This window comes from Falco cherrug, chromosome 5 (genome assembly GCF_023634085.1).
Source record: "Falco cherrug isolate bFalChe1 chromosome 5, bFalChe1.pri, whole genome shotgun sequence".
Classification (NCBI taxonomy): Eukaryota; Metazoa; Chordata; class Aves; order Falconiformes; family Falconidae; genus Falco; species Falco cherrug.
Window position 1 is genome coordinate 20,354,720 of NC_073701.1, and position 21,941 is coordinate 20,376,660.

The window sequence follows — 21,941 nt, forward strand, 5'->3', positions numbered from 1 at the left end:
AATATAGTTAAAGAAAAAGCAACTCTAAAAATGAAATTCATCTTTAAATCATAAACTCAAACTGTTGCTCACAGAAACCTGATCTCTTCTACCAAACACATAGATGCTTTACCTGAAAAAGGAACACAAACAGAATCTGGAATTGTTTTCCTCCCATCTCAAGAGATGCCAACAATATAATGCTAAAGAGATCACCAACCCTACCAGACTCACACCTGCAGAGAAACAACCACATTGAAGAGGAACTTCCCATCCAAGACAAAGCTTGCAAGAACTTCTAAGTGGAAATACTTACGTAATGATCGTCGTCTCTTGTTCTTCAACTTTCTTCTTTTATTCATTCCAGCTTTAGATGGAGATTCCTCTTTGGCCTTTGGCTGGCTGGCAACTTTTGAAGAGTTCTGCTGGCTGAAGTGTGTGGGCACATGACGGGCAAGTCCTCCCTGAGATGCAAAGCTGGCATTGCACCCACCAACTACACACTGAGAAAAAGAAACCAGAACAACTATTTTATCAGCGTGCTATAAGGCACTCATTCACAGGATCTTTTCATTTGACTTTTCTGGCTCAACCTCAAACACACTAAAAGGAAGGCAACTTCTTAATGACCATGCAATTCTTAAAACCAAACATAATCTGAAATAAATTTCTACCTGAACTTTGTAACTCTCAATAATTATTCCATGGAATAAAGATTTTTTTCTATGCTATATTATATTCCAGAATATTGTATAGCATAAAACCAAATACACTGAAAGTCTTCATACAGAAAATAAATGCTTCTGAAGAACTTTCCCCTTCATAGACTAATATTCCCACCTTTCAAAATACTGCACAGTTATTCTGTATTTCTCAACAGCTCTCCAATCTTCTGCATTTGATAACTAATTCTCCAATGTCCTCCTTTCTTTTAACAAGTCAGAAGTAAAATAAAACATTCTTACTCGTTAAATTTGAAACAGCTTAATGCTTTTTATAAATGCTATAAAAAGTCAATAAACAGTTATCTTATAGTTCTATATAAACCTTTAACTTCAGTAACTTGAAAGTTGTATTAATAATTTATGCATTTATTTTGGGATGTTACTATTATTTCAGAGCTATTTAAGAAAGTTCTTATTTAAAGAAAATGCCCTCTTTTCTCAAACAGAAAAATAAGAAAAGATCCAACAATACTTAAACAGAAATCACAAGATACGTGCAACTAAGCTAGTACTGGCTATGGTAATCATTGGTATTTTTGTAAGTATTTGGTTTCTATTTAAAATTATTTCATTTTCAAAATCAGTATTGAAATTATACTGTTGGAGAGGGAGGCACAAACCTTTTCTCCTGTGCTCTGAGCTTACAAGGGTAATAGAAAGGTCATTTTAAGATATGCATTCCATCATTGGCTGCAATGAATTGTGCATCCACATGACCAATTCTCCTTCTGATCCAGAGAGCAGTGGTTGATCAGCCAGTAGCAAAAAACCCATACCACTCTAAACTATTGGCAAGTTCTTCTTCCACATCTGTTCTGCTCCTTCCTCTCTTTCTCAGCTCTTTCACCTGTACCCCTCTTATCCAGCACTTCAAAGCAAACTGATGAGGCAGCTCCAACAAGAGTTCAGGACTAAGTAATATTGCAACTATATACATAGTGCTAAATTTTCTCTGAAGGACAAATTTGCAAGCTCTTACAGTAATCTGCCCCAAGTCTGCACATTTGATTGAAAGACAATAAAACATCACTCAGCATGGTTTGTAGACTGAAAAGTCTGTTTCTGCTTCAGACCTAGCAAATGGTTTTCCATGAGCACCATAAAACAATGCAGCATCCATGAAGAGAAAAACCTGTATTAACCCCAAACACTTAATACTTGCTATAGGACTGAAAATATGTATATATATATTTCAAGATAGTAAAAGACAAAAAATAGCAGGGTATTTTTCACATTTTTATTTGGGGTTCCCCCCCTCCCCCCTTTATTAAGGGGGAAAAAAACACAGAAGTAGTTAGGGGAAGTTTTCTAAGTACTGAGCTAACTACAAACATGTAATTCCCTGACAAAAGAACTTCAGGATCTTCACACTGTATTTGTTCCTCCCTCTCTCTCTCACTAGTAACTATCTTCATAATTGTGAAGATTTTTACCAAAAACCTACCTACGCCTTTTTAGCTTGCCCTGTAATTTCCCGTGCTCAAACAGCAGCAATATTGTATACTTATATTTTAGTGACTTACAATGTAAGAAATGCCAGCACATTATGAAATTCAAAACTCAAGAACATGATCTCATTTAAACTACAGCAACCTCAATGCAGTATTTATTACTTAAAATCAATACTGACAATTACAATTTACACTTACAGATTCATAGAATGGTTTGGGTTGGAAGGGGCCTTTAAAAATCATCCAGTTCCAACCCCACTACTGTGGGTAGGGACATCTACTGGATTAGTAGCCCCATCAAACCTGACCTTGAATGTGACCCATTTACTTGTATTAAAGATGATCAAATTCAAAATCAAATACAGGTAAAATATATGTGTGCATTAATTCAAATAGTTTTTTATCCTCCTTGAAATAGCTGTCTTGCCCATAAAAACAGTTTCATGAAACTAAACCAAGCAACTAAATCTAAACTTAGATTTAACTTTCATTAAGGTATTCCTAACTTCAGCTTCTGGATCCTTCTGATCCTACAAATACTGACATACACAATTAAAAAAAAAAATCCACAAAAAAAATAGCCTCCATACCCTGAAGTTCAGTCAGAAAGAGAAATTAAAATTTCAGCCTTGTCAATGCCTGGTAGAAGTCAAAAAAACAAACTGAAGTTTTGGTACAGTGCATCCATTAGCATATTCCAAGTTTAATAAAGTGTAATATCAAAAGGCAATACCTTCTGAAAATAACACAAACTTTGTATCAAGCGCATTTCTGAAACTTTTTAAAACACAGGTTCGTAAGACTTAATTGTATTTCTTGTCAGATGGGAAACCGTTATGACAAACTACAGTTTGACTCACAATGTCGTAACTTGACTTTAGTCATGTAAAACAAGCACAGATATTCTATACAGATTATCTACAGAAGCTACCACTTACTTGTCTTGCTCTACACATTTTACTTTCAAAAGCCCCAAACCGGCATCCTTAAGTCTTCACAATATATAAAATGTGCAACTAGAAATTATCTTTTCCAGAAAGCCTACTTACAGCCTGCAGCCACAGAATGAAATATTTGCAGAAATCATTACATTTAGGTATCACATATTTTGAGACTACCTGATCATGTCATCAAATAATCAACAGCTGATATATCAAAGATGACACAGAATTCCTTTGCAGTAGACAGGAAATAGTAGAAGAGGAGAAAAATCTTACCTGGTTTTTTTTCCTTTTTATTTTTTTTTCTCTAAAATAATATATCCAGCAATCCGTTACTAATGGGTAAAGTCTCTTCTCTCCAAAGATAAAGGAGCAGTTCAGGCTGTCACTTCAGGATCTCTGGACGGTAAGTCACACCAAATCAGCTTCCCACCAAATAATTATACAGATCTAGAGGGCTTCTAATAAATCAAACTCAACTATTATGCAGAACTTTAAACCAATCTCTTTACTTTTCCCCCAAAACCTAAATCTCAACATTTTGCATTCAATTTTAAGTATGATAGATTGGGTCCGGATTGGTGGATATGTTACTTCAAGAGAAAATAAGTCAACACATAAGAAGTTTAATTTCTCCAGTGTACCCATACCCACCATTATTAATGGGCAGTAATGACCAGTGACTTTAACAAACAGGATATAAAAATATCTAGCAATACAGGGGTTTTTTTCTAGATTCAAAATTCAGAATGTCCTTTTTAGAATATTCAATGTGTAATTTTTCCAGTAAATCTCACAGTAATATTGTAGACATCTGGATAAACTCTCATACTATCTCAACAGCTAAGTGTTCAGGTAGAATGCATTTACATTTTCTAACTGCATCTGCATTGCTCTTAATGAATTGAAAATATTCTGCCAGAAGAGTAACATACACAAATTTCAAATGAGGACTGAACTGCTTGGCTGTGTTTTTTACATTTCAGCAAGTGTTACTCTACTGAGAGTCGTACCAAATGCAGTCACCATTTAATGAATTCTGGGAGTTACAGGTGGCAGAATGAGCACCAAATTTCATTTTTGTTATTACTTTCTTCTCCCCATTCTAACAAAGGACAAAAGCCTGCAATAAACCTGTGTATTGTCATTGAATGCCTTTATCCCACATGAGCAAACCTTGCATGACTGATGTGAAGCACACCCACTGGAATCAGTATGTGAAAGCAGTTGGTTGCACACCTACACGCAGTCTTAGATTTACAGAAGATTACTATATGCAATTATTTTGCATAAAATCTCACACTGTTTTGTGCTTGCTCTACTATTTTTCCTTTCATTGTGCCTAACATTTTGCATTTGGTCACCCAGACTACATTTTAAGAGTTCATTTGATGTGTCTTCAAGAACACGTACAGCATGTACACTGTACAGCAACAAGGTATGGTGAGTAGTACTTTGTTGGGGTTTTGGGTTTGGGTTTTTTTGTTTGTTTTTTTTGAGTACCAGCAACCATGCTGGAAAATGCAGGTTGTCACAGCATATTAATTGTTCAAATACTTACTATTTGTAACAGGCAAGTTTAGGACAAGCAAGAATTTCTTCATTCACTTTTTCTCAGCTTACCAAAGACAGCTACCAGCATCAGTTTTCTAACTCAGCAGATTATACCTCTAGATCTACCTGTCTACATGTTCTGAAAGTCTGAAAGTTAAATTGCTGAACCCTTGACACGACCATCACTACATGTTGATCATACACCACAACATTCCACCATTTTCTAAAAAGCTGCAAAAATTATGTAATAACAGAACTAAAAAAGAAAAATGTTTAGGTTTTTCTCTCTCAACTCTGAATGTAAAATCAGACACAAACACACTAACATCTCCAGAGAAATAATTACATGCTCTGAGAATACGTATATTAAATGAATGTCTACAATGACAGGAAAAAAAAAAAAAAACAACCAAAAACTAAAAAAAAAAACAACCCAAAACCCAAAAAACACCACGATGGCTGGAATCAGACTGCAATACGCAAAGAGAAAACTTCCAGCAGCACATGAGCCATTAACTTCAGGTATTAAGAGGAACAACATAACTTCAAAAATACCCAAGAGCGGGCCAAAGGCGGCCAGTAAGTTCTCAACCAGATACATGTTCTGTAAGACCAGTCTGTTTGTTCCTCCTGACAAGAAAAACAGATCTAGGAAACTCCGCTTACCAAAAGTAGGACTGGAAAAGCATGCTGATTGGCAGAAACAGTATTTGACTAGAGACTGAGAACTAGCTGTAATGGTTACTATATCTCATTTAACACACTTTTTCTTTGGTGAAGGGCTTGGTGGGTGCCCTAGGAAAAGACACTTTATCAGTAACAGAAGTTAGTGATTATGGCCTCAAAAAAAAAAAAAAAAAACCACAGGCAAAAAAATCCATCCATGCGTTCCACATGAAATCCAAGGCTATCAGTATTAAAAACTTAGAAGAAAAAGGAGGGAATGAACAGAAAAGCAATATGACAACTAAAGGGGAACTGAGGTCCTAAAATCTGCCCTGAGATCTAGGGTATCTTCCCCCACCACCATCACCCTAATTCACTAGATAACTCAGATATAAAATGTCTCCTTCTTAGGGGCTGGACATGCACTACCAGGATATTGCCCCATATAAAAATGGAGCTAGCATAACAGAGGTCTCAAAAATGGATATTGATAAAGATTAATTTACTTTTTCTGTGACACAGGTATTGCAATATTAATGCTGAGGGTGACACACTAAACTACACAAAAAACCCAGGAGAAAATTATAAAAATATGAAACATTTTGACTTTGTAATTTAGACGTGTGTTCACTTCTGTGACATATAAACTATGTGACTCTGTAGTTCATTCGAATGTATGGAAAGCGCAGGTAAATCCACAAAGACCTTTTAATATGAAAGCACAGCAGCTCATTTACAGCTGGATACAGCTTTTAATCAAAGGACACCACCATGTGTACCACAATAATAGATAATTAAACCCAAAATGGGCAACTACATAAAACGAGTACATTTGCAAGCAAAAGGGTGACAGGCCAGGGACATATCCTTAATGGAGTAGTTCTAATGCCAATGACAGCTTTATGCCTAAGACAGTCCCCAACTACCTTTCAATTTAAGAAAATACTGTTTTCTCTTATTTTGACTAGAGAAATAAGAATATGGCAGTCTGCCATATATTTTTTACGCTATCCTCTGGTCATTATATGATTACTTTGCTTTTACCGTTACAAAAGTAAATTTTCCATGCTTTTAATTGTCACTTTCCTAGTTAACATTCTTTGCTTTTCTTAAAAGCATCCTGAACAGCAGTTCTTCAGACAGAAACACGTATCTATACTATTTCCATTATGGCTTTTTACAGCTTCCCTCAAAAATCCTGACACTCGTTTATTTTTTTTTTCAATATAACACTGAATGACTAAGTATTTTCAGCAAGTTCTCTGTAAGTATATTCACATGACGCAACACAAATTTCATTTGTAATTTAGGTTTTGGGAGATATTGTCTGCTCATCATCAAGAACAAGAGGTCCTTAATCCAACTCTGACTTGAAAAAATTTGGGTTTTCCTAAATGTGAGCAGTCCAGATTTATAAGAACAGCTAAATGCACCAAATGGAAACATTTGCTCTGTTTTTGAATGACTGACATAAAACAATTAGTAATGGCTGTTCTTTGCCCAATCAAGACTAATTTCCAACACTAAGTGTTCTTCTATCAGACAGCAGGTTTCAAAAGCTTGTAAAAAAAAAAGTGAGGAAGGGGGGCTAGTTAATTAATAGGTTGCTACCACAGACAGTTATGTATGAGCCCTGAAGCCTATATTCAGCATAAATGACAGGGGAACAAAAGATGTTACAAAATTCTACTGAGACCACAATTATCCTCCATTCAAAGCCCCCAGGAACAGACTGAGAAATACAGAGATAAAAACAAACAGAAGGACTAAAGACAACAGTAGGAAAAAATGCGGAAGTGACACACGTTGGGCCATGATGATTAGTGCAATCCTAGCCTGTGCTTTGTTCTTTCCTTTAGTATGACCAGAAAGTACAGAAAATCAGCTGGTGAAATAACACATTAAACACAAGATTATTACTAGAACTAATTGTTGTAAATTTTAGGGCTCTAGCTCTAACTAGCCAAGCCAAAAACCTGGGATACCAACTTTTACTGACTTTGCTAAGTAACTCTGACAGATTCAAAAGTACTACTGATATTTCTGACCTATGCCCACTTCTTTTTAAACGCAATGTCTCTAAAATTTAGTTTCTTCGATTTAGATCAAGTATACAAATTACCCTACTGAAAGACTTTCCCTCAACACTAAAGCTTGCCATTATACTTTAAGGTATGTAAAATACTAAATCCCAAAATGACTAAGGTACAAGTTTCCTCTGATGAGTGGGGGGGGTTTTATTTTATTCAGGGATTAGCACCTAAGATTTGATCAGTTGCTGGAACAATCATATCTGCAAACTTTCAGGGATCTATGATCCTTATGCAATGCTTCCAAAAGCATGCTAATTTTATTCCTTTGAACAAAGGGTATGATAACCTCAAGAGCAAGTTACCTGTTCCTATTAGTCTGAAAATTTCTGACTGAGAGCGAAACTACACAGTTCAGTATGGAAAAAAAGTCTAGCCTTTATTAAAAAACTTTTTCATATACAACGCACTATTTTTACTCTCTAGGTTTGAGTTTAGTTTTGTTTTCTGTCACAACTACTGTTTATAAGCTATGTAGAAGTAGTAACTTCTGGAAGACATCACTGTAACACAAAATTATTTTTCAGTAATAAAGCTGCCTTAAAATAAATAAATAATAATTAAAAAAAAAGGCAAAAGATACTACCTGAGAAGAAAGAGAGGAGAGGGAAACAGTGACTAAAACTTGGTGGGGTTGGGGGGTGAGGGAGAGGAAGGTATAAAATGCTACCTAAACTTTTTTTTTTTAAAAAAAAAACCAAACCACAACAAACAAACAAAAAAACCAAAACAAAAAACTAATTCATTTTCATATCCTATATGGAAGGAGAACTTCAGTCTGAAGTAGTGTGGGTGGGACTTACCATCAAGTGATGCAGGACTGACAGCTATGAACTGCCCCAACTGTATCCATAAGAGGATGAAGCAACTCATTAATAACGGATTGGTGGATATGGGAATGATAAACACTACTATACCTAGAATTGCAGGTACAGATTAGGGGGAGAAAGAAAGAGAAAGTTAGAAAATACTATGCAGGAAACAGTCAGCTCAATGGTCCTGCATTCCTGACTTCCTTATTATTCTGAGAGGTTAACCAGTCACTGACTGTGTTTCAACTGAATTTTGTTAACAAAACCAGTTCTTCCCTCAAGCACAGGATGTGCACCATCAGGCATGATCCAAAGTTTAATGTGAAAGTGTAAAGCATGAGGCAAAATATCTCACTGTTACAGTGTAAGCAGCTCAACTGGAAAATAAGCAAAAAAATGGAAGTTCAGTAGTATTTAGTTTTACACTCTCCTACCATTTATAGGCTAAAAGAAACAGGGACAGAGAAAGCAATAGTAGGATCTTCACCTGTCTTCATAACAGAACAGGACCTTTGGGCACTACTACTGCAAAGATGAAAGCTCAGCTCGCTGGATACTTTTTAAGAAATCCTGCTGTGATGCCATTTTTAATTAATATATTGAATCAGGAAAAATAAATAGGATCGCTCTTAAAATAAAAAATTATGTATCTTACAATGGACCTTACCTTGAAAGGTTTGTCCCCACTGTGTGTCAGCATGTGCCTCTGCAACCAACTTTGACTTGTTGAAGGTGTATTATATACTTTGCAACCTTTCCACAAGCAAACAAACACCTAATAGAGTAAAAATGTGGTAAGTTTACACACGTCAAAGAAAACACAAAGAAAACCACATTAGCAAAGAAGCCTGTTTTCACAAAACAAATTACTTCAAAGAATTGTGAACAATTTTGCAACTACTTCTCATACCTCACCAAGATAAAAATAATTACAATCACAAGAATTCAAAAAAAGGAGGTCACTGGAAAAAATATCAAAACACAGATGTTCCTGCAGATACACACAATCAAGAGCCACAGCATCCACTGTAAAGAGTTTGCATCTGCAATCAATAGCTGTATCCACCAGACACTGAGACAGGTCATTTTTAAATGAAAAATTCACATTTTCTGGGTAGCAGATACAGAAATAAAATAATTTACTGTCATAAGCAATTAATAACTTCATCCTTTGAGCATGAGAAGCTGAAAACTCTTAATTACAATACAATTGTTTACATACCAGAGTTTTGTATTATGGAATACTGGGTATCTCTAATTAGGGCCTTATACTCAATTCCTGACGAAGAAAGTTACACTTTCTCATGGGATTAAAAAAAAAAATAAATCTATGGGTGTTCTGTGATTCTAGTGCACAGATCAGTCACATGCACAATAGTGCATTAAGAGTAGAACCTACTCTTTTGTCTTTCCTCTCACGTCTATCTATAACTGAGAGAATAAAAAAGCTCAATGAACTTGCCTTTCATTAGAATTTCCTCAACAGGTCTGTGTGAAGTGAGGTATAGGTCTTATTTGTGGCAACAAAATACAGTATCAGGGAGTAGCACTGACCACCATACAGGTTTTCAGAACTTCAAGAAACTAAATGGAAATTAATTCTCTTTGGGAGATTATAAAACTCAATCTTCAAAAGATTGTTTTTTTTCAAAACAAAAGAGCAGCCACAGGAGTGCTATGTACTTGCTGTACAATATGTATAACCCAGCTTACTAATACAAAGCTGAAAACCCTGCATGTCTGTACGAGTGATCCAGACCTACCGACACATGAAGGCCCTACCCCCTAAACCTTTGGTGTCTGCCACTCCTCAGTTTTGAGATCCCCCTGAAGCCACAGAATTGGCATTTCTGAGATTCCTGGCTCTGCAACAGCTCTGTAACTGTTCAAATATTTCCATCAGCAACTGCAGGGCACTCAAAGGAGTGTCATTATGAAGTTACAGGTCATGGAAATGCAATCCCTCCAAAAACCAAGACCCTGGTTTTACAACTTGCCAGAAGTTCAGGCAGGGCTTTTTGTGAACCTTGTAAAAAGGCTGAATCCGGTATTTTTGTGGAAAAAAAAAAAAAAGTCCGGTAAGTAAAACTATTTTGTCAAAAAGTTTTGTGGGCTCTTCATGGATCTGTCTGGATTAGTTTGAAGCTGTTATCTCAGTATTAGCTTAAATATATACATTTTACCATACAAAGACGCTTATCACATTGCTTTTAAGTTTTCAATAAGCAGTTACTACAACCCCCCCCTTTTCTTCAAATTTATAGCCATTGTATGTAAGTAATATCTGAAAAATCAAATCAAATAAGAATACAACTTCTAACACCACTTAAACACCTCACCAGCAGGTGGCAGACAAATCCTTGAAACAAACCAGCCAGGATCAGTCCCCTTCCATAGCATCAAGTTGGAGAATTTTTCAAGTAAACCAGCTCCAGTAGGGGGATAAAAAGTGTGAACTGAATGCAACAGTTACTAGACACCAGGTGCTTCCAACAACCTCCTCCTTCAGAAAGACAAACAGTCTGACATTTTCTACATAATAATATCCACAAATCATGTTACGTGGAATGTAAGTGAACAGAATTTTTTAAAAAAGACAAAAAAAACCCCACACACAACCCAACCACCCTGAAAAATCTTCTAGTCCCTTTTTAAGAATTGAAAAGGGGTCATGGATGGGTAACGAAGATCCCCAGAGGTGCAGTTATGGGAAAGCCCACAAGATACCAGTACACCTCATCCACTTCATTGTTTCATCCAGGATTCATGTAATACTTCTATAAACCTACAAACAGAACTACAGAAACTATCTTATAGGTGGCTAAAAAGCCAGCTCACTAGATGGATGATTCTGCTTAGAGCCTGAACTAGAAAGCCAAACATGAAGCCGAAAGTCCAACCATACCAAAAAACCTTAGCTAAATACAACCAGTTACACCTGCCTCAGTGACACAATTACATAATAAAGTCATGCAAATTAGTGTTTTATTCAAGTCTCTTACTCAAGATAAAAAGTGTAATGTCCTAAGATATTACTTCTGGAGAAGGGACAGGACATAAAGTCATAAGATAATGAGCATTATATGTTAAATTTTGGTATTAGCTCTCCAAGAGCTGCGATATAACAGTGTTGAAACCGGGCAGATTGCTTCTGTTTTATGTGGAGATAGTCTACACAACGTATTGCAGGCATCAAAGGTGATTTTGGAGGTTCAGGAGGGGAAGGTAGTTAAAAGTACAGTGTTGAAATAACTCTACTGGAGGATGGTTGAAACATTAAAATTGTGAGACCAATGGAAACTGCATCGTTTGACCAGGGTTTAGACTTAAATATACATGATTATATATGCACCTCAATTAAAAAAATACTAGACGCAATTATATTGAAGGTATACTTGCCATCAGTACTACAGACAGAGCTGCTCTGGTAAGAGTTCGCACTCTCAAATCAACAAGTCTTACATCTTCCCTATTATATGTTCTATAGATGTTTTACCTCTATTGAGACTCCATTCATAAAAATAATCAAGATACAACTTCACCTGAGTTCACCTGCAGTAACACGTACACTAACAATTTAAGGAAAATTAATTCCAAGTATAAGCACTTCAAGATATACCAACAGCTTCAGGATGTTGACAAGTTAGCATATCTAGCCTCAAATTGTTTATTAAAAAGAACTTACTACATTCTTCAGGAGAGACATTCAATTAAAAACACAGAATACCAAATGAAGTGAACTATGAAAAGACAACAGCTGAATGCCTAATACTGGCAGGCTGAAGGCCCAAACTTAGTTGCCACTAGCTACAGAACTGATACTTTAAAACATAAAATTTGCTACTGTCATCAGAGTAAAATACTAGCAACTAATAAAGAGGGAGAAAACAAAAATTAACACCAACCCCTCCTCGTTGACCATCCACATGTATGGAGCGAATGTGATCTGCCAAATCCGGGCTGGAGCTGAAGCAAGCATGGCAGTGGTCCCAACAACAGTTATAAGCAATGCTTTTTGCAGAGGAGGCAGGAACTCCTTGTCCATTCATCATAACTGGAGTTGAACGCCCACTGGAAATTGTGCTGTCTACATCCATAATAGTGCTGCTTATGCTAGGGTGGTGGGGAGAGAGAGAGAGAAAGTTTGTAGTTGTTGCATGTTAACAGAACAAATAAGAATCATAGCTCTTTGGGGTTTTGTTTCAGATATATTTAGATAGATTGAAAAGAAAATCTTACACAAACTTACAATTTATTGTGGTTCATCACTTTAACTATAATAAATATATAGCCAGAAAATAGCTACTATTACTCGACCCTATATCTTCTTCTGGACACTGGCACAAAAGGGAGGGATGGAAGATTCTCCCATTCACTGATTTGTCAGAAAATTAACTCTCATGTGATTACCAAAGTCATTGTTAAGCTACATTAAACAGCCATTCATTATTTTTATTTCCCAGGAGGGAAGAAAAGGGGGGGAAAAAAAAAAAAGAAAAAGGAAAAAAAAAAGGCAGGTCAAACTGGAGATGTATTTAGCTCAGCATTCACTGCTAACACTAGATCCTTAAAAAAGAATACAGCACTGAGGTTTTACAGAAGGCTTAAAAGGTACACTTGGACACATGGATGGTGCCCACCACATGCTTTTTCTAAGCTAATGCTTTTTGTTCTGTTGTTTTAAAACTTTCCAGAGAAGCCAGACACCACAGTGGGAATACCCGGCCAGCAGGGGTCATTTTCATCAGCCGTTCTGCTCTGCATCTTGGCAGGTACAAACCCAAGTATCAAACTGACCCGGAACAAAATTGCAGAGTGTGCTCTTTCCATACATAAGCCAAAATATGGAGACACATGGATGTTCTACCTGGGAAAACTTTAAATAGCTACTGATATACTTTTAACTTGTGAACCTGTTCACTGCCTTTTAGGACCTTTATGTTTTTGCCTTCCACAAAGCCACAGCATTACAGAACAACTCATCTTTGGAAGGACCTCAAAAGACCAGGTGGTGAAAATCTCCTGCTCAAACAGGAGCAAGTGAACTCAGATTGCTTGTGGTCTTGACCAGCTGAGTTGTTAAAGGGTGTTTTCAAAGCCTGGAATTTCTGCTACCTTTCTGAACAATCTCCCCAATGTCTGATTAATCTCATTGTGGGGGAGGGAGGAAATTTCCCAACATCTCATCAGAATTTCCAGTGTTGCAATTTCATCTGTCGTCTCTCATCCTCAGCAGCTGGTTGAGATGACTCTGGCTCCCCTTCTGCCAAGCCTCCCTATCAGGTCACTGAAAACAGCAATAACCCTGCCCCTCTTATCCTAACAGTGAAGAAACCCAATCTCTCAGTCTCTCCATGTATAGTATTCGCTTCAGCCTTCTAACCATCCTAGAAACCCTCCACCGCATCCTCTCCAGTATGTGAGCATCTGGGATGAGTTCCAAACTAGTCACAGTAATCCAGACAGTCTTAAAGGCACCAAGTAGAGATGAACAATGATTTCTGTTGACTGTATAGACAAGCTTTAGCTAATACAGCCCAATATGCAGCAGTAATTTTTACGCAGGTCTCTACATATTCTTCTAAGCAAAGTGCAAGGGAAAAAAAAAAAATCATCTGATGACATTAAAGAAAAAATATTAATTTCCCATTCAGTTCTACATATTATTTACTTTTATCATATCCCTCTTATCCCCCACCACTTGCACACAATTTCTATGCTAAAGCATTCTGTTTTTAAAGGTATAGATACTGTTCCGTATTTTTTACTATCACCATATACATATCCCTCATTGTTCTATTGCACATTCTGTGATGGATGAAACAAAAAATACATCATTATTCAAATTTTGATAATATTATTAGCTTGTTTGGGTTTTTGCTCCAAAAGCCTTTACTAACAATTTCTTACATTATCTGTATCTTTTTTCAAATCATTACTGTGCTAGCAGTTTTTTTCCTGTGATAGATCTTGAAAATATCATAGATGATTTGTCTTGGTTAGATATCCTCCTCACCTACCCACCATGTGGATTCTACTGCATTTATCAATAAAAAGTGTCTTGCCTTAGAATAACAGATTCCTGATAGCAATGCTTTCTATAGTTAAGCTTCAGTTTTAACTACCTGGAGTAATTTGGTTTCATAGGCAAACTATGACCTGAGAGATACCAGCAAGGTAACATTTATGAGAATGCTCACTACCATGTCCCAAGCACAGACCCCTTCAAAGTCTTCTTCCAACCCATTATCCTCCTCCTATTACTGAAACTGACCAACTGTTCTTACACTTTTGCTTTCCAAGTTAAAAAGAAAGTTTTAGAGACCTTTTCAAGAGTTCTTTTGCTTTAAAAAAATTATATAAAATACATACTTCCTAAATGCTATACAAATACCACATGCCTTTTTTAATTCTCCTGCCCAATTTCAAAAAAGATCTAACCATTCACAAATCATGACTTCTATGCATGAAAGCCATACAGGCTCTTTGCTGCTACACAGCATTTTTCCATGTGCCCACTATTTTGATTTTCTTGCCTTTTCTATACCCTGAATAAACACAGCTTGCCATGATTCCTCCCCACCTCCTCCTTCCCCCTAAGCAGTCTTGATTACTTTCATGACATACAATCTCACAATCTGCAACTAGCAAATACAAAAAAGGTGGGCAACAGAGGGCTAGATAGTTTTGAATCTTCCATATTGCTGCCTTTCCCAAAGAGCTGCTTTTATATTCACCAGAACTTTTTAAAAAAATAATACGCAACTAGCATTGAGCTGTAGCTACCAGTCCCAACCACATTAACAGCCACTAACTACAGCTACTGGTAATAGTAATTTCAGATCCCTCCAAGAAATTGTCAGAAGCTTTTAAATCCAAAATATGTTGCAAGCAACCCAATTTTTGCACCATGCCAGGCCCACAATAGATCCAACTAGGACTAACATCCCTCCTTCTTCAGCTGATGCCTAAGCCAAAAATTATCCCCAAAAGCAAAATCTGTAGAACTGTGTTATGAAAGCAAAGTTTACCAACAGGACAGGAAAAACTGAATAATTATATGTTACCCCCCAACTGAATCTGAGTTATCCAACTACAGTTTTCTCAGAATCAGTACTTAGAAGTAGGTCTGAATGTGTGCAAAATGGCATACAGCCTGACCACTTCTGTTGCATACAGTAATGTTACACAGATCAGTGGTTCCAACAGGAAGCTGCTTAACCAAGGATGGCAAAGCACTGCAGATACAGCACTCCTGCAACAGCTGCCTCAGATCATTTCACGTGGATACATAACCCTAACTTTCTCACAGCTGAAAGGTGCTGAAGTACAGTACTTTGCAAATACTTTAACCAGGAGCTCAGACTTCCAAAGCTATTTACCAGTATTAGTACCATTCTCAAAACCCCCACAAATACGCATATGCAAACTTCAGGCTCAGAAGTATGCATGGTGCTGGTGACCTCAAGGACAGACTATGAAGTGGTATTTTGCACAGTTCTTTCAAGGGTTCCCTGGTTTTACAGCCTGGTCTTATGCAGGAAAGTAATGAGAAAACATAACCCAGAACGATTTCTGTGAAGGAATCTGGGGGAAGGAGAGTGGGGAGAAGGACACGAGCAGGTGTGTGTGGTTTCTCTGGGTCACAGACATGCTATCTGGTTAATTTCTCTAAGCAGAGATAAAAAAACCCTCAAACCGATGAACTTGTAGCCTAAGAGTCTATTTCATATTGCAAATGCAATTCAACAGACCTTGACCACCTCACCATACAAAATCACAGGTCTCTAATTCTACAGCCTAAAGAATACAAATACTTAGGCATTATGAATATATATATATATGTGCGCTATCCTACCTGTAGAAGAAAAATATATAAAAGTCAACTAATAATAGTGATCCAGCAGAAGATACTCTGATCAGTAGGGTTATTAGTGACAAAAGAAACCAATAACACTTCAAAAGCTGATTTAGTTATAATAGTTTAAATGTTTGCTTGGTTTGGTTCTAACAGCCTAAGTGTTTGCTAAGGGCTAACAGATCAGAGTTGCGTACACTATACCAAAATCTAGTATCAGAGGAACTGGAATAAAAAAAGATTGCCCATAGCACTTAAATCACATAGAAGCATACAGAATTTATTCTAAACTGAGTTTGAACATAGTCTAAAAATGAAGGAAAAAAAGTAACTAAAATCCAGTTGAATGATAACAGATCAGAATTTTATTTAAGAGGGAATGCCTGCCTTTCTTCTAGTTTGAAGAATGTTGTGTAAGTCATTAAGTAGTACAGACAAATATTGCTGTAACAGGACTTACTACAGAAACTAAACAGCTCATAAAACAAAATGGCCAGGAGTCACACAAGAGATCACAGTTTTCTGATGGTTCTCTTGATAGGCTCCACCAAAATGCAAGAAACCTGCTGCCCTGACACACTCCTCTAAAAATTAACCCATTAAACAAAAACGTCAATTTTTATTTTTTTTTTTTTACTTTCTCTTCTGCACCTCTCGAACCAACATTATTTAAGGTGATCAGGCACCTCACAGTACTGAGAACCTAGAATTAGTTTGCATCTTTCTCACTTAGTGAGTTCTGCGTGACCCAGGAAAGAGGTAAAGGCTGTGAAAAGGATCTGTGAAAGACCAGCAACATCTTTCTTCTCTGTAGTAGTGCCTTGTACGGCTCAAGCTTGTGTACGTTTTCTTCCCCATACTGAGAAAATCTGAAGAAGCTTTTCAGGGAAAAGTTTGTAGTATATATATAGCCTCAGAGAAGAAACCAACTTGGGAGGTCTCTTGCCCTCAACTTGCCATTTCAAGATAAAGCAGAAAGATGATAGTAAGCTTTATAGTCAGAGTTGTGGCTGCTGCTAAGTCTGCGAAGACTTAACTGCAACACTGTTTTCGTTAGACCTGCTAGTTCATCCACTTACTTGTTTCTTGGGATTTCAGAAAGGGTGCGAGGGCAGAACACACAAGTGGGCAAGATGTGTGCACACACTCCACCATCTTACCTAGTCCACTTGAGTCTTTTCCTGACCAAAATAGTGGAAGCCCAAAACAGGCTAGGTGACCAAAATAGCATCTGTATATCTTTCAATCTGTGAATGGGTCTTTTCAACCCAATCTGACTTTATATCTGCTTGGGATAATCCAAGACAGTGAAAAAGTTCCTTAACAAAGGGAAGGTAGTAATGGAAAATACATCTTTCTGCTTTCTCATCTGGAATCCAGAAAGCCTCTAAGTAGGAAAGTAACGTGTATTAAAGAGGAGAAAACAAAACAAAGTAAGGAAGATACAGATATTCTGACAAACTACTGGTAATAAAACAAAGAGATCGAAACAAATATTTAGCCAAGTAAGTTAAAGCAAGTTTTTCTGGCTTTTTCTAAGCCCTTTTTCCCCAGCTGGGAGATCTGTTTAAGTCCTGACTGCCACTATCAAAGCAGAATGACACGAGCAGAGAACTTAAGCGCTTGTGGCATTCCCCTATTGCTAGTGACAGACAGGTCTGGGTTTGCTCCCAAGCTGTAAGCAGGCTCCAGCTCCATTGTAATGGATCTATAGACCATAGCCTGATGAAGAACATTAGACATTTGAGTTTCAGGAGAGTTCAACTCAGGGGTCATCCCAAACAATAGAGCATCAAAAACAGTCACTGCTGGAGAGAGCTTGCATACACAATAGCTGTTTTTAAGAAGCACCATTCAAAAGACTGACTAATTACCAAAATTTAAAACTGTTACAGCAAGCACAACATAGTCATGGAGCTCATGTTATCACTATTTCCATCCTAATCTAAGCATCAGAATCAACTTGAAGTAAAAATCACAGCTCTAGAGGCAAGAACTGAATGCCCTTCTAAAATACCTTACTAAACCCACACCTTATTTTACCAAGTCTGCAAGCACTGGCAAACAGGGCCTTCCAAATGCAGAAAGGTAGAAGTAAAGACACAGAATCTTCTCAAAAGTCAGATCTCTCTCCCTCCTCCTCCATTTTTTCCCTCTACCAAGAGATCAACAGCTTTGGAATGAAATTGACATTTAAAGTGTGTTCATTAAGCAACAGTAATGCAAGCTTAAATAGAGAAATCATTACCTCAAAGGCACTTCTTTCAGGTCTTATTTTCACCTGTACCTACTTTACCTGTAGCTAGAAATAACACCTCTTCATAATCAAGATGATTAAGATTTTTTTAGCATCACTTTCATGTTAAAAGGTTAGTGCCTGCACAGTCTATATGTTCATGCGAACCAAGTGTGTCTCACTGGTTAAATCCAGTCAAAAGTGTATTTTAAAACAATCCTGAAACTGAAACAAAAAATAATAGCTAAAAACTTATAAGAAGTTGCAAGTCATTTTCACTTTTATAGAGAATAAAAAAAGTTCTTCAATCATTTTAAGTCCTGGGTTATTTTTTTGCTTTAAGGATCTGAGCAAAAGTCAGTCATAGTCAGAGTCACGTAAACAGGAATATTTTCTATAAGGAAAAAAAATTTCCAAAATGATCCCAAATTAAAATGCACATATCTGAAACTACATTTTACCATGTGCGCATTTGGGCACTAATTATTGTGTACTGTTAAATATGAATGAAAATATAACGAGCCTATTATTGAATGCATAAAAGAAAACGGTGTATCACATACCATTATTGACACACACTTGGCTCTCCAAGGAGTTCAATTTCCTCACTACTACAAGTAATCCCTTCCATTGAATTTAATGAATGAAATGCCCAAAATATTTTCTTTCTCTTTTTTTGTTAAATCTTTCAGAACAACAGACAGTAGGAGTCTAGAAGGAGTATCAACAAAAGAAAAACAGTGTAATTTTATTTTTACTTTCCATGAACCCCCATTAGCAACTGTCCACTTGAAGTAATAGTAGAGCCAGGCACCGAACACATGCACAAAAGCCCAATCAATTTCCTATTATACTTTTAACGTCTGCTAAACATACTCCCTGTAGACCTTAACTGAAGTAACCTTCCCTCAGGCAAATTCAGCCCTAACAGATGGGCCTTATACCATGCCCTTGAGGGTCAATGAGCACTACTTCAGCCTGATCAACAGGAGCTCATTTCAGAGTTACAGTACCTCCACCGAGAATGCTTAGCTTCCAGTCCCCAGATGTTCAGTAGGTAAGCAAAGGACCCAGATGATTTCAGCTAACACCAAGGGAAACAACTGTGACAGATCCTGTAATAAATAACCTCATCTTGTAAAGCATCAAATTAAAAATAAGCAAGAGATTTCAGTGAACACACACTGCAGGGTCACTACAACCAACACTACTGAATAGCCACCAAGCTGCACACAACACTAATCCAAGTGACAAATCTTCAGAAACGGTTTCTTCTGAAGTACACAGTGATAATCCAGCCAAAGCATCACATCCACAGATAAAAAGCATGATTAACATTCAAGAATCCAAATACTACAAACCTCACTGGAAGCAGATGAACATTTGAAGGATAAAAATAAAAAATACCCTGTTAGCTTCTTCAGCTTTTACTAGTCAGTGAAATAACCTGTCATTATTGTGTGGAGCTTCAGCGGCATTGTCCAAATCCACGAGGGAAGCTTAAGAAAGAAAATTGAACTGTAACACACAGATAAACTCAGAATATGGAAACACTGTGAATGACAGTCATTTCTTACAGCAGTTTCAAGGGTTAAAACCTAGAATCCAACACAAAAGCTTTTACCACATGGAAGACTAAATCACAACTAGGTACTAATCCTAAAAGAAAACAAACAGCAATCACAATCATTCAATTACAAACACCAAATCCAAACAGAAGAATGAAAACAGAAAGGGGGGGGGGGGGGGGAGCCTGGGGACATACCCCAGCACCTCATTCTTTACATTTCACTAGGAAAAGTCCAGCATGAAAACAAAAACTTCTCAAGTTTTCCCATTACTCTATTCCTTTCCAAGACAAAGGGTGGAAAACTCTGGTGTGCAGCTCTGGCCAATGGACTAGTTCCACAAAAATAACAGACCACCTAACACAGTTGTTTGAGGCCACCAGATTCAAAGTTATTTACACTCACTACTTCCTAATGCAAGCAATGGTCAAGCAAAAATTTTTCAGGCTTTGTGAGCATTTGATCAAATTATCAACTCTGAGCTCCCACCATTGATAGGAATCTCCTCTGTCTTAGGAATTTTGTATTTTTTATAAAATCTCCATCACTTCCAAACATGGGAGCTGCTGCGTCTTCTCCAAGAAGCATTTGATGACTAACTTTTAATTTTTTTACATTCCATTCAGCAATATGAACTGCAGACCAAGGCTGTTAAAACCCGACAGTTTCAATGACGCAACTGAACTCACTACAACTGATTAACAACAGAAATTGCTACGTTGGCTCCTAAGTGAAAGCAGAGGTATAATTCATTCATATGCTTTTCTACTAAGATTTAACTTTTGCTGACCTTCAATGAATATTAAACAAATTTTAATGCCAACTCCTTTATGAAGTTTCTATCAGAACATCTGTATCAGGGTACCAATATGCAATAAAATGCAGTGCTCAAGGCAACTACACACAGGTGTCCAAGCAGATTAAAATTAACATTTGCTTTATGCTCTCCAAATGATCACGACAATTTAAAAGTGATATTAAAACAGATCCTAAGAAAAACAATGAGTTCACAAAGCATGAGCAACCACTATAAGCCAGCAACTGAGTGGAAAAGTTTAAGATTTTCATGATTTTTTTTGTTCCTCTCCCTGGTTTTGGTGGATTTGGTATTTTATGATACATCTACATTGGTAACAGATATACTCCTACTACTAAATTTCCATGATTTGTTGATTTAATTCCCCAAATCAAACAGTTACGTTTCACAAACAAAACAGTTTCTCTTATTTTAATGGATGTAGTTTGATTGTGGCATAGAAATGACGTAATGCTTTAGAGCTCCTACAGTTTCTTTTTATCTAACAAGCAAGTAACGCAGAGACAACCTTCAAAGCAGACAGAAAATAACTTCAGCTACCCGTATTTCTAAGTTGTAGATTTTTTTCTATTTTCCTGAGAAAACAATTAGTCTACAATTTAAACAAAAAGTATCCAAAATAGTTTAATGACTGATAATGACCAGTTTCTGAACTCAGGAAAACCTACCACCACTAAGAAAAAAGTATGCTGATAAACCACCATCAAAACAAGAACAGAACAAAAACAGATTGCAGAACACTAAATGGCTGCCAAAGAGAAAGAATTCTCATGGCAACAAGAAATTAGAATACCTGGATCAAAACAATAAGCCAGAACTACATAAAGTGAAAGCCTGCCACTGTGGTTTAAAGGCAGTCCCTTCTGTTCACATCTGCTCCTGTCCACAAAGACCCCCCAATATTGGACAACAAAACTGACTCCATGGCTCTTCAGAAGCAAGGGCAGAAAAACAGAACAGGTAAAAATTGCACATATCAGCAAAGTGACTTCATGGAAGTGAGGGAGAATCAATCTAGCAAGTAAGAGATACAATACTAATAAGTTAGGAGAGAGAAAAAAGGAAAATAGTAGTGTTTGGTGGTATAGCATTTTCCAGAAGCACCTTCAGGTTCTTGATACCTTTAAATAAGAAAAAGCAACATTAAGGCAACTTCTAGATAAAGGAAAAAGATGTGATTTCCAGGATTGCATGATTCTACTCACTTGGAAGCTCTTATGCTCCTGAATCACTTAAGCATTTAT

General features: G+C 36.9%; 1 protein-coding gene across 2 annotated transcripts in view; it reads right to left on the minus strand.

The window, feature by feature from the left end:
- The window catches only part of AEBP2 (AE binding protein 2), a 51,939-nt gene that overhangs the window by 20,364 nt on the left and 9,634 nt on the right, over positions 1-21,941 (minus strand). For both annotated transcript variants that reach the window (XM_055711743.1, XM_055711744.1), the window contains exons 2-4: positions 12,124-12,331; positions 8,886-8,993; positions 296-482 (exon numbers count right to left, since the gene is read on the minus strand). In XM_055711743.1, coding sequence (XP_055567718.1) covers positions 296-482; positions 8,886-8,993; positions 12,124-12,331 — 503 coding nt within the window. The remainder of the gene's footprint in view (positions 1-295; positions 483-8,885; positions 8,994-12,123; positions 12,332-21,941) is intronic.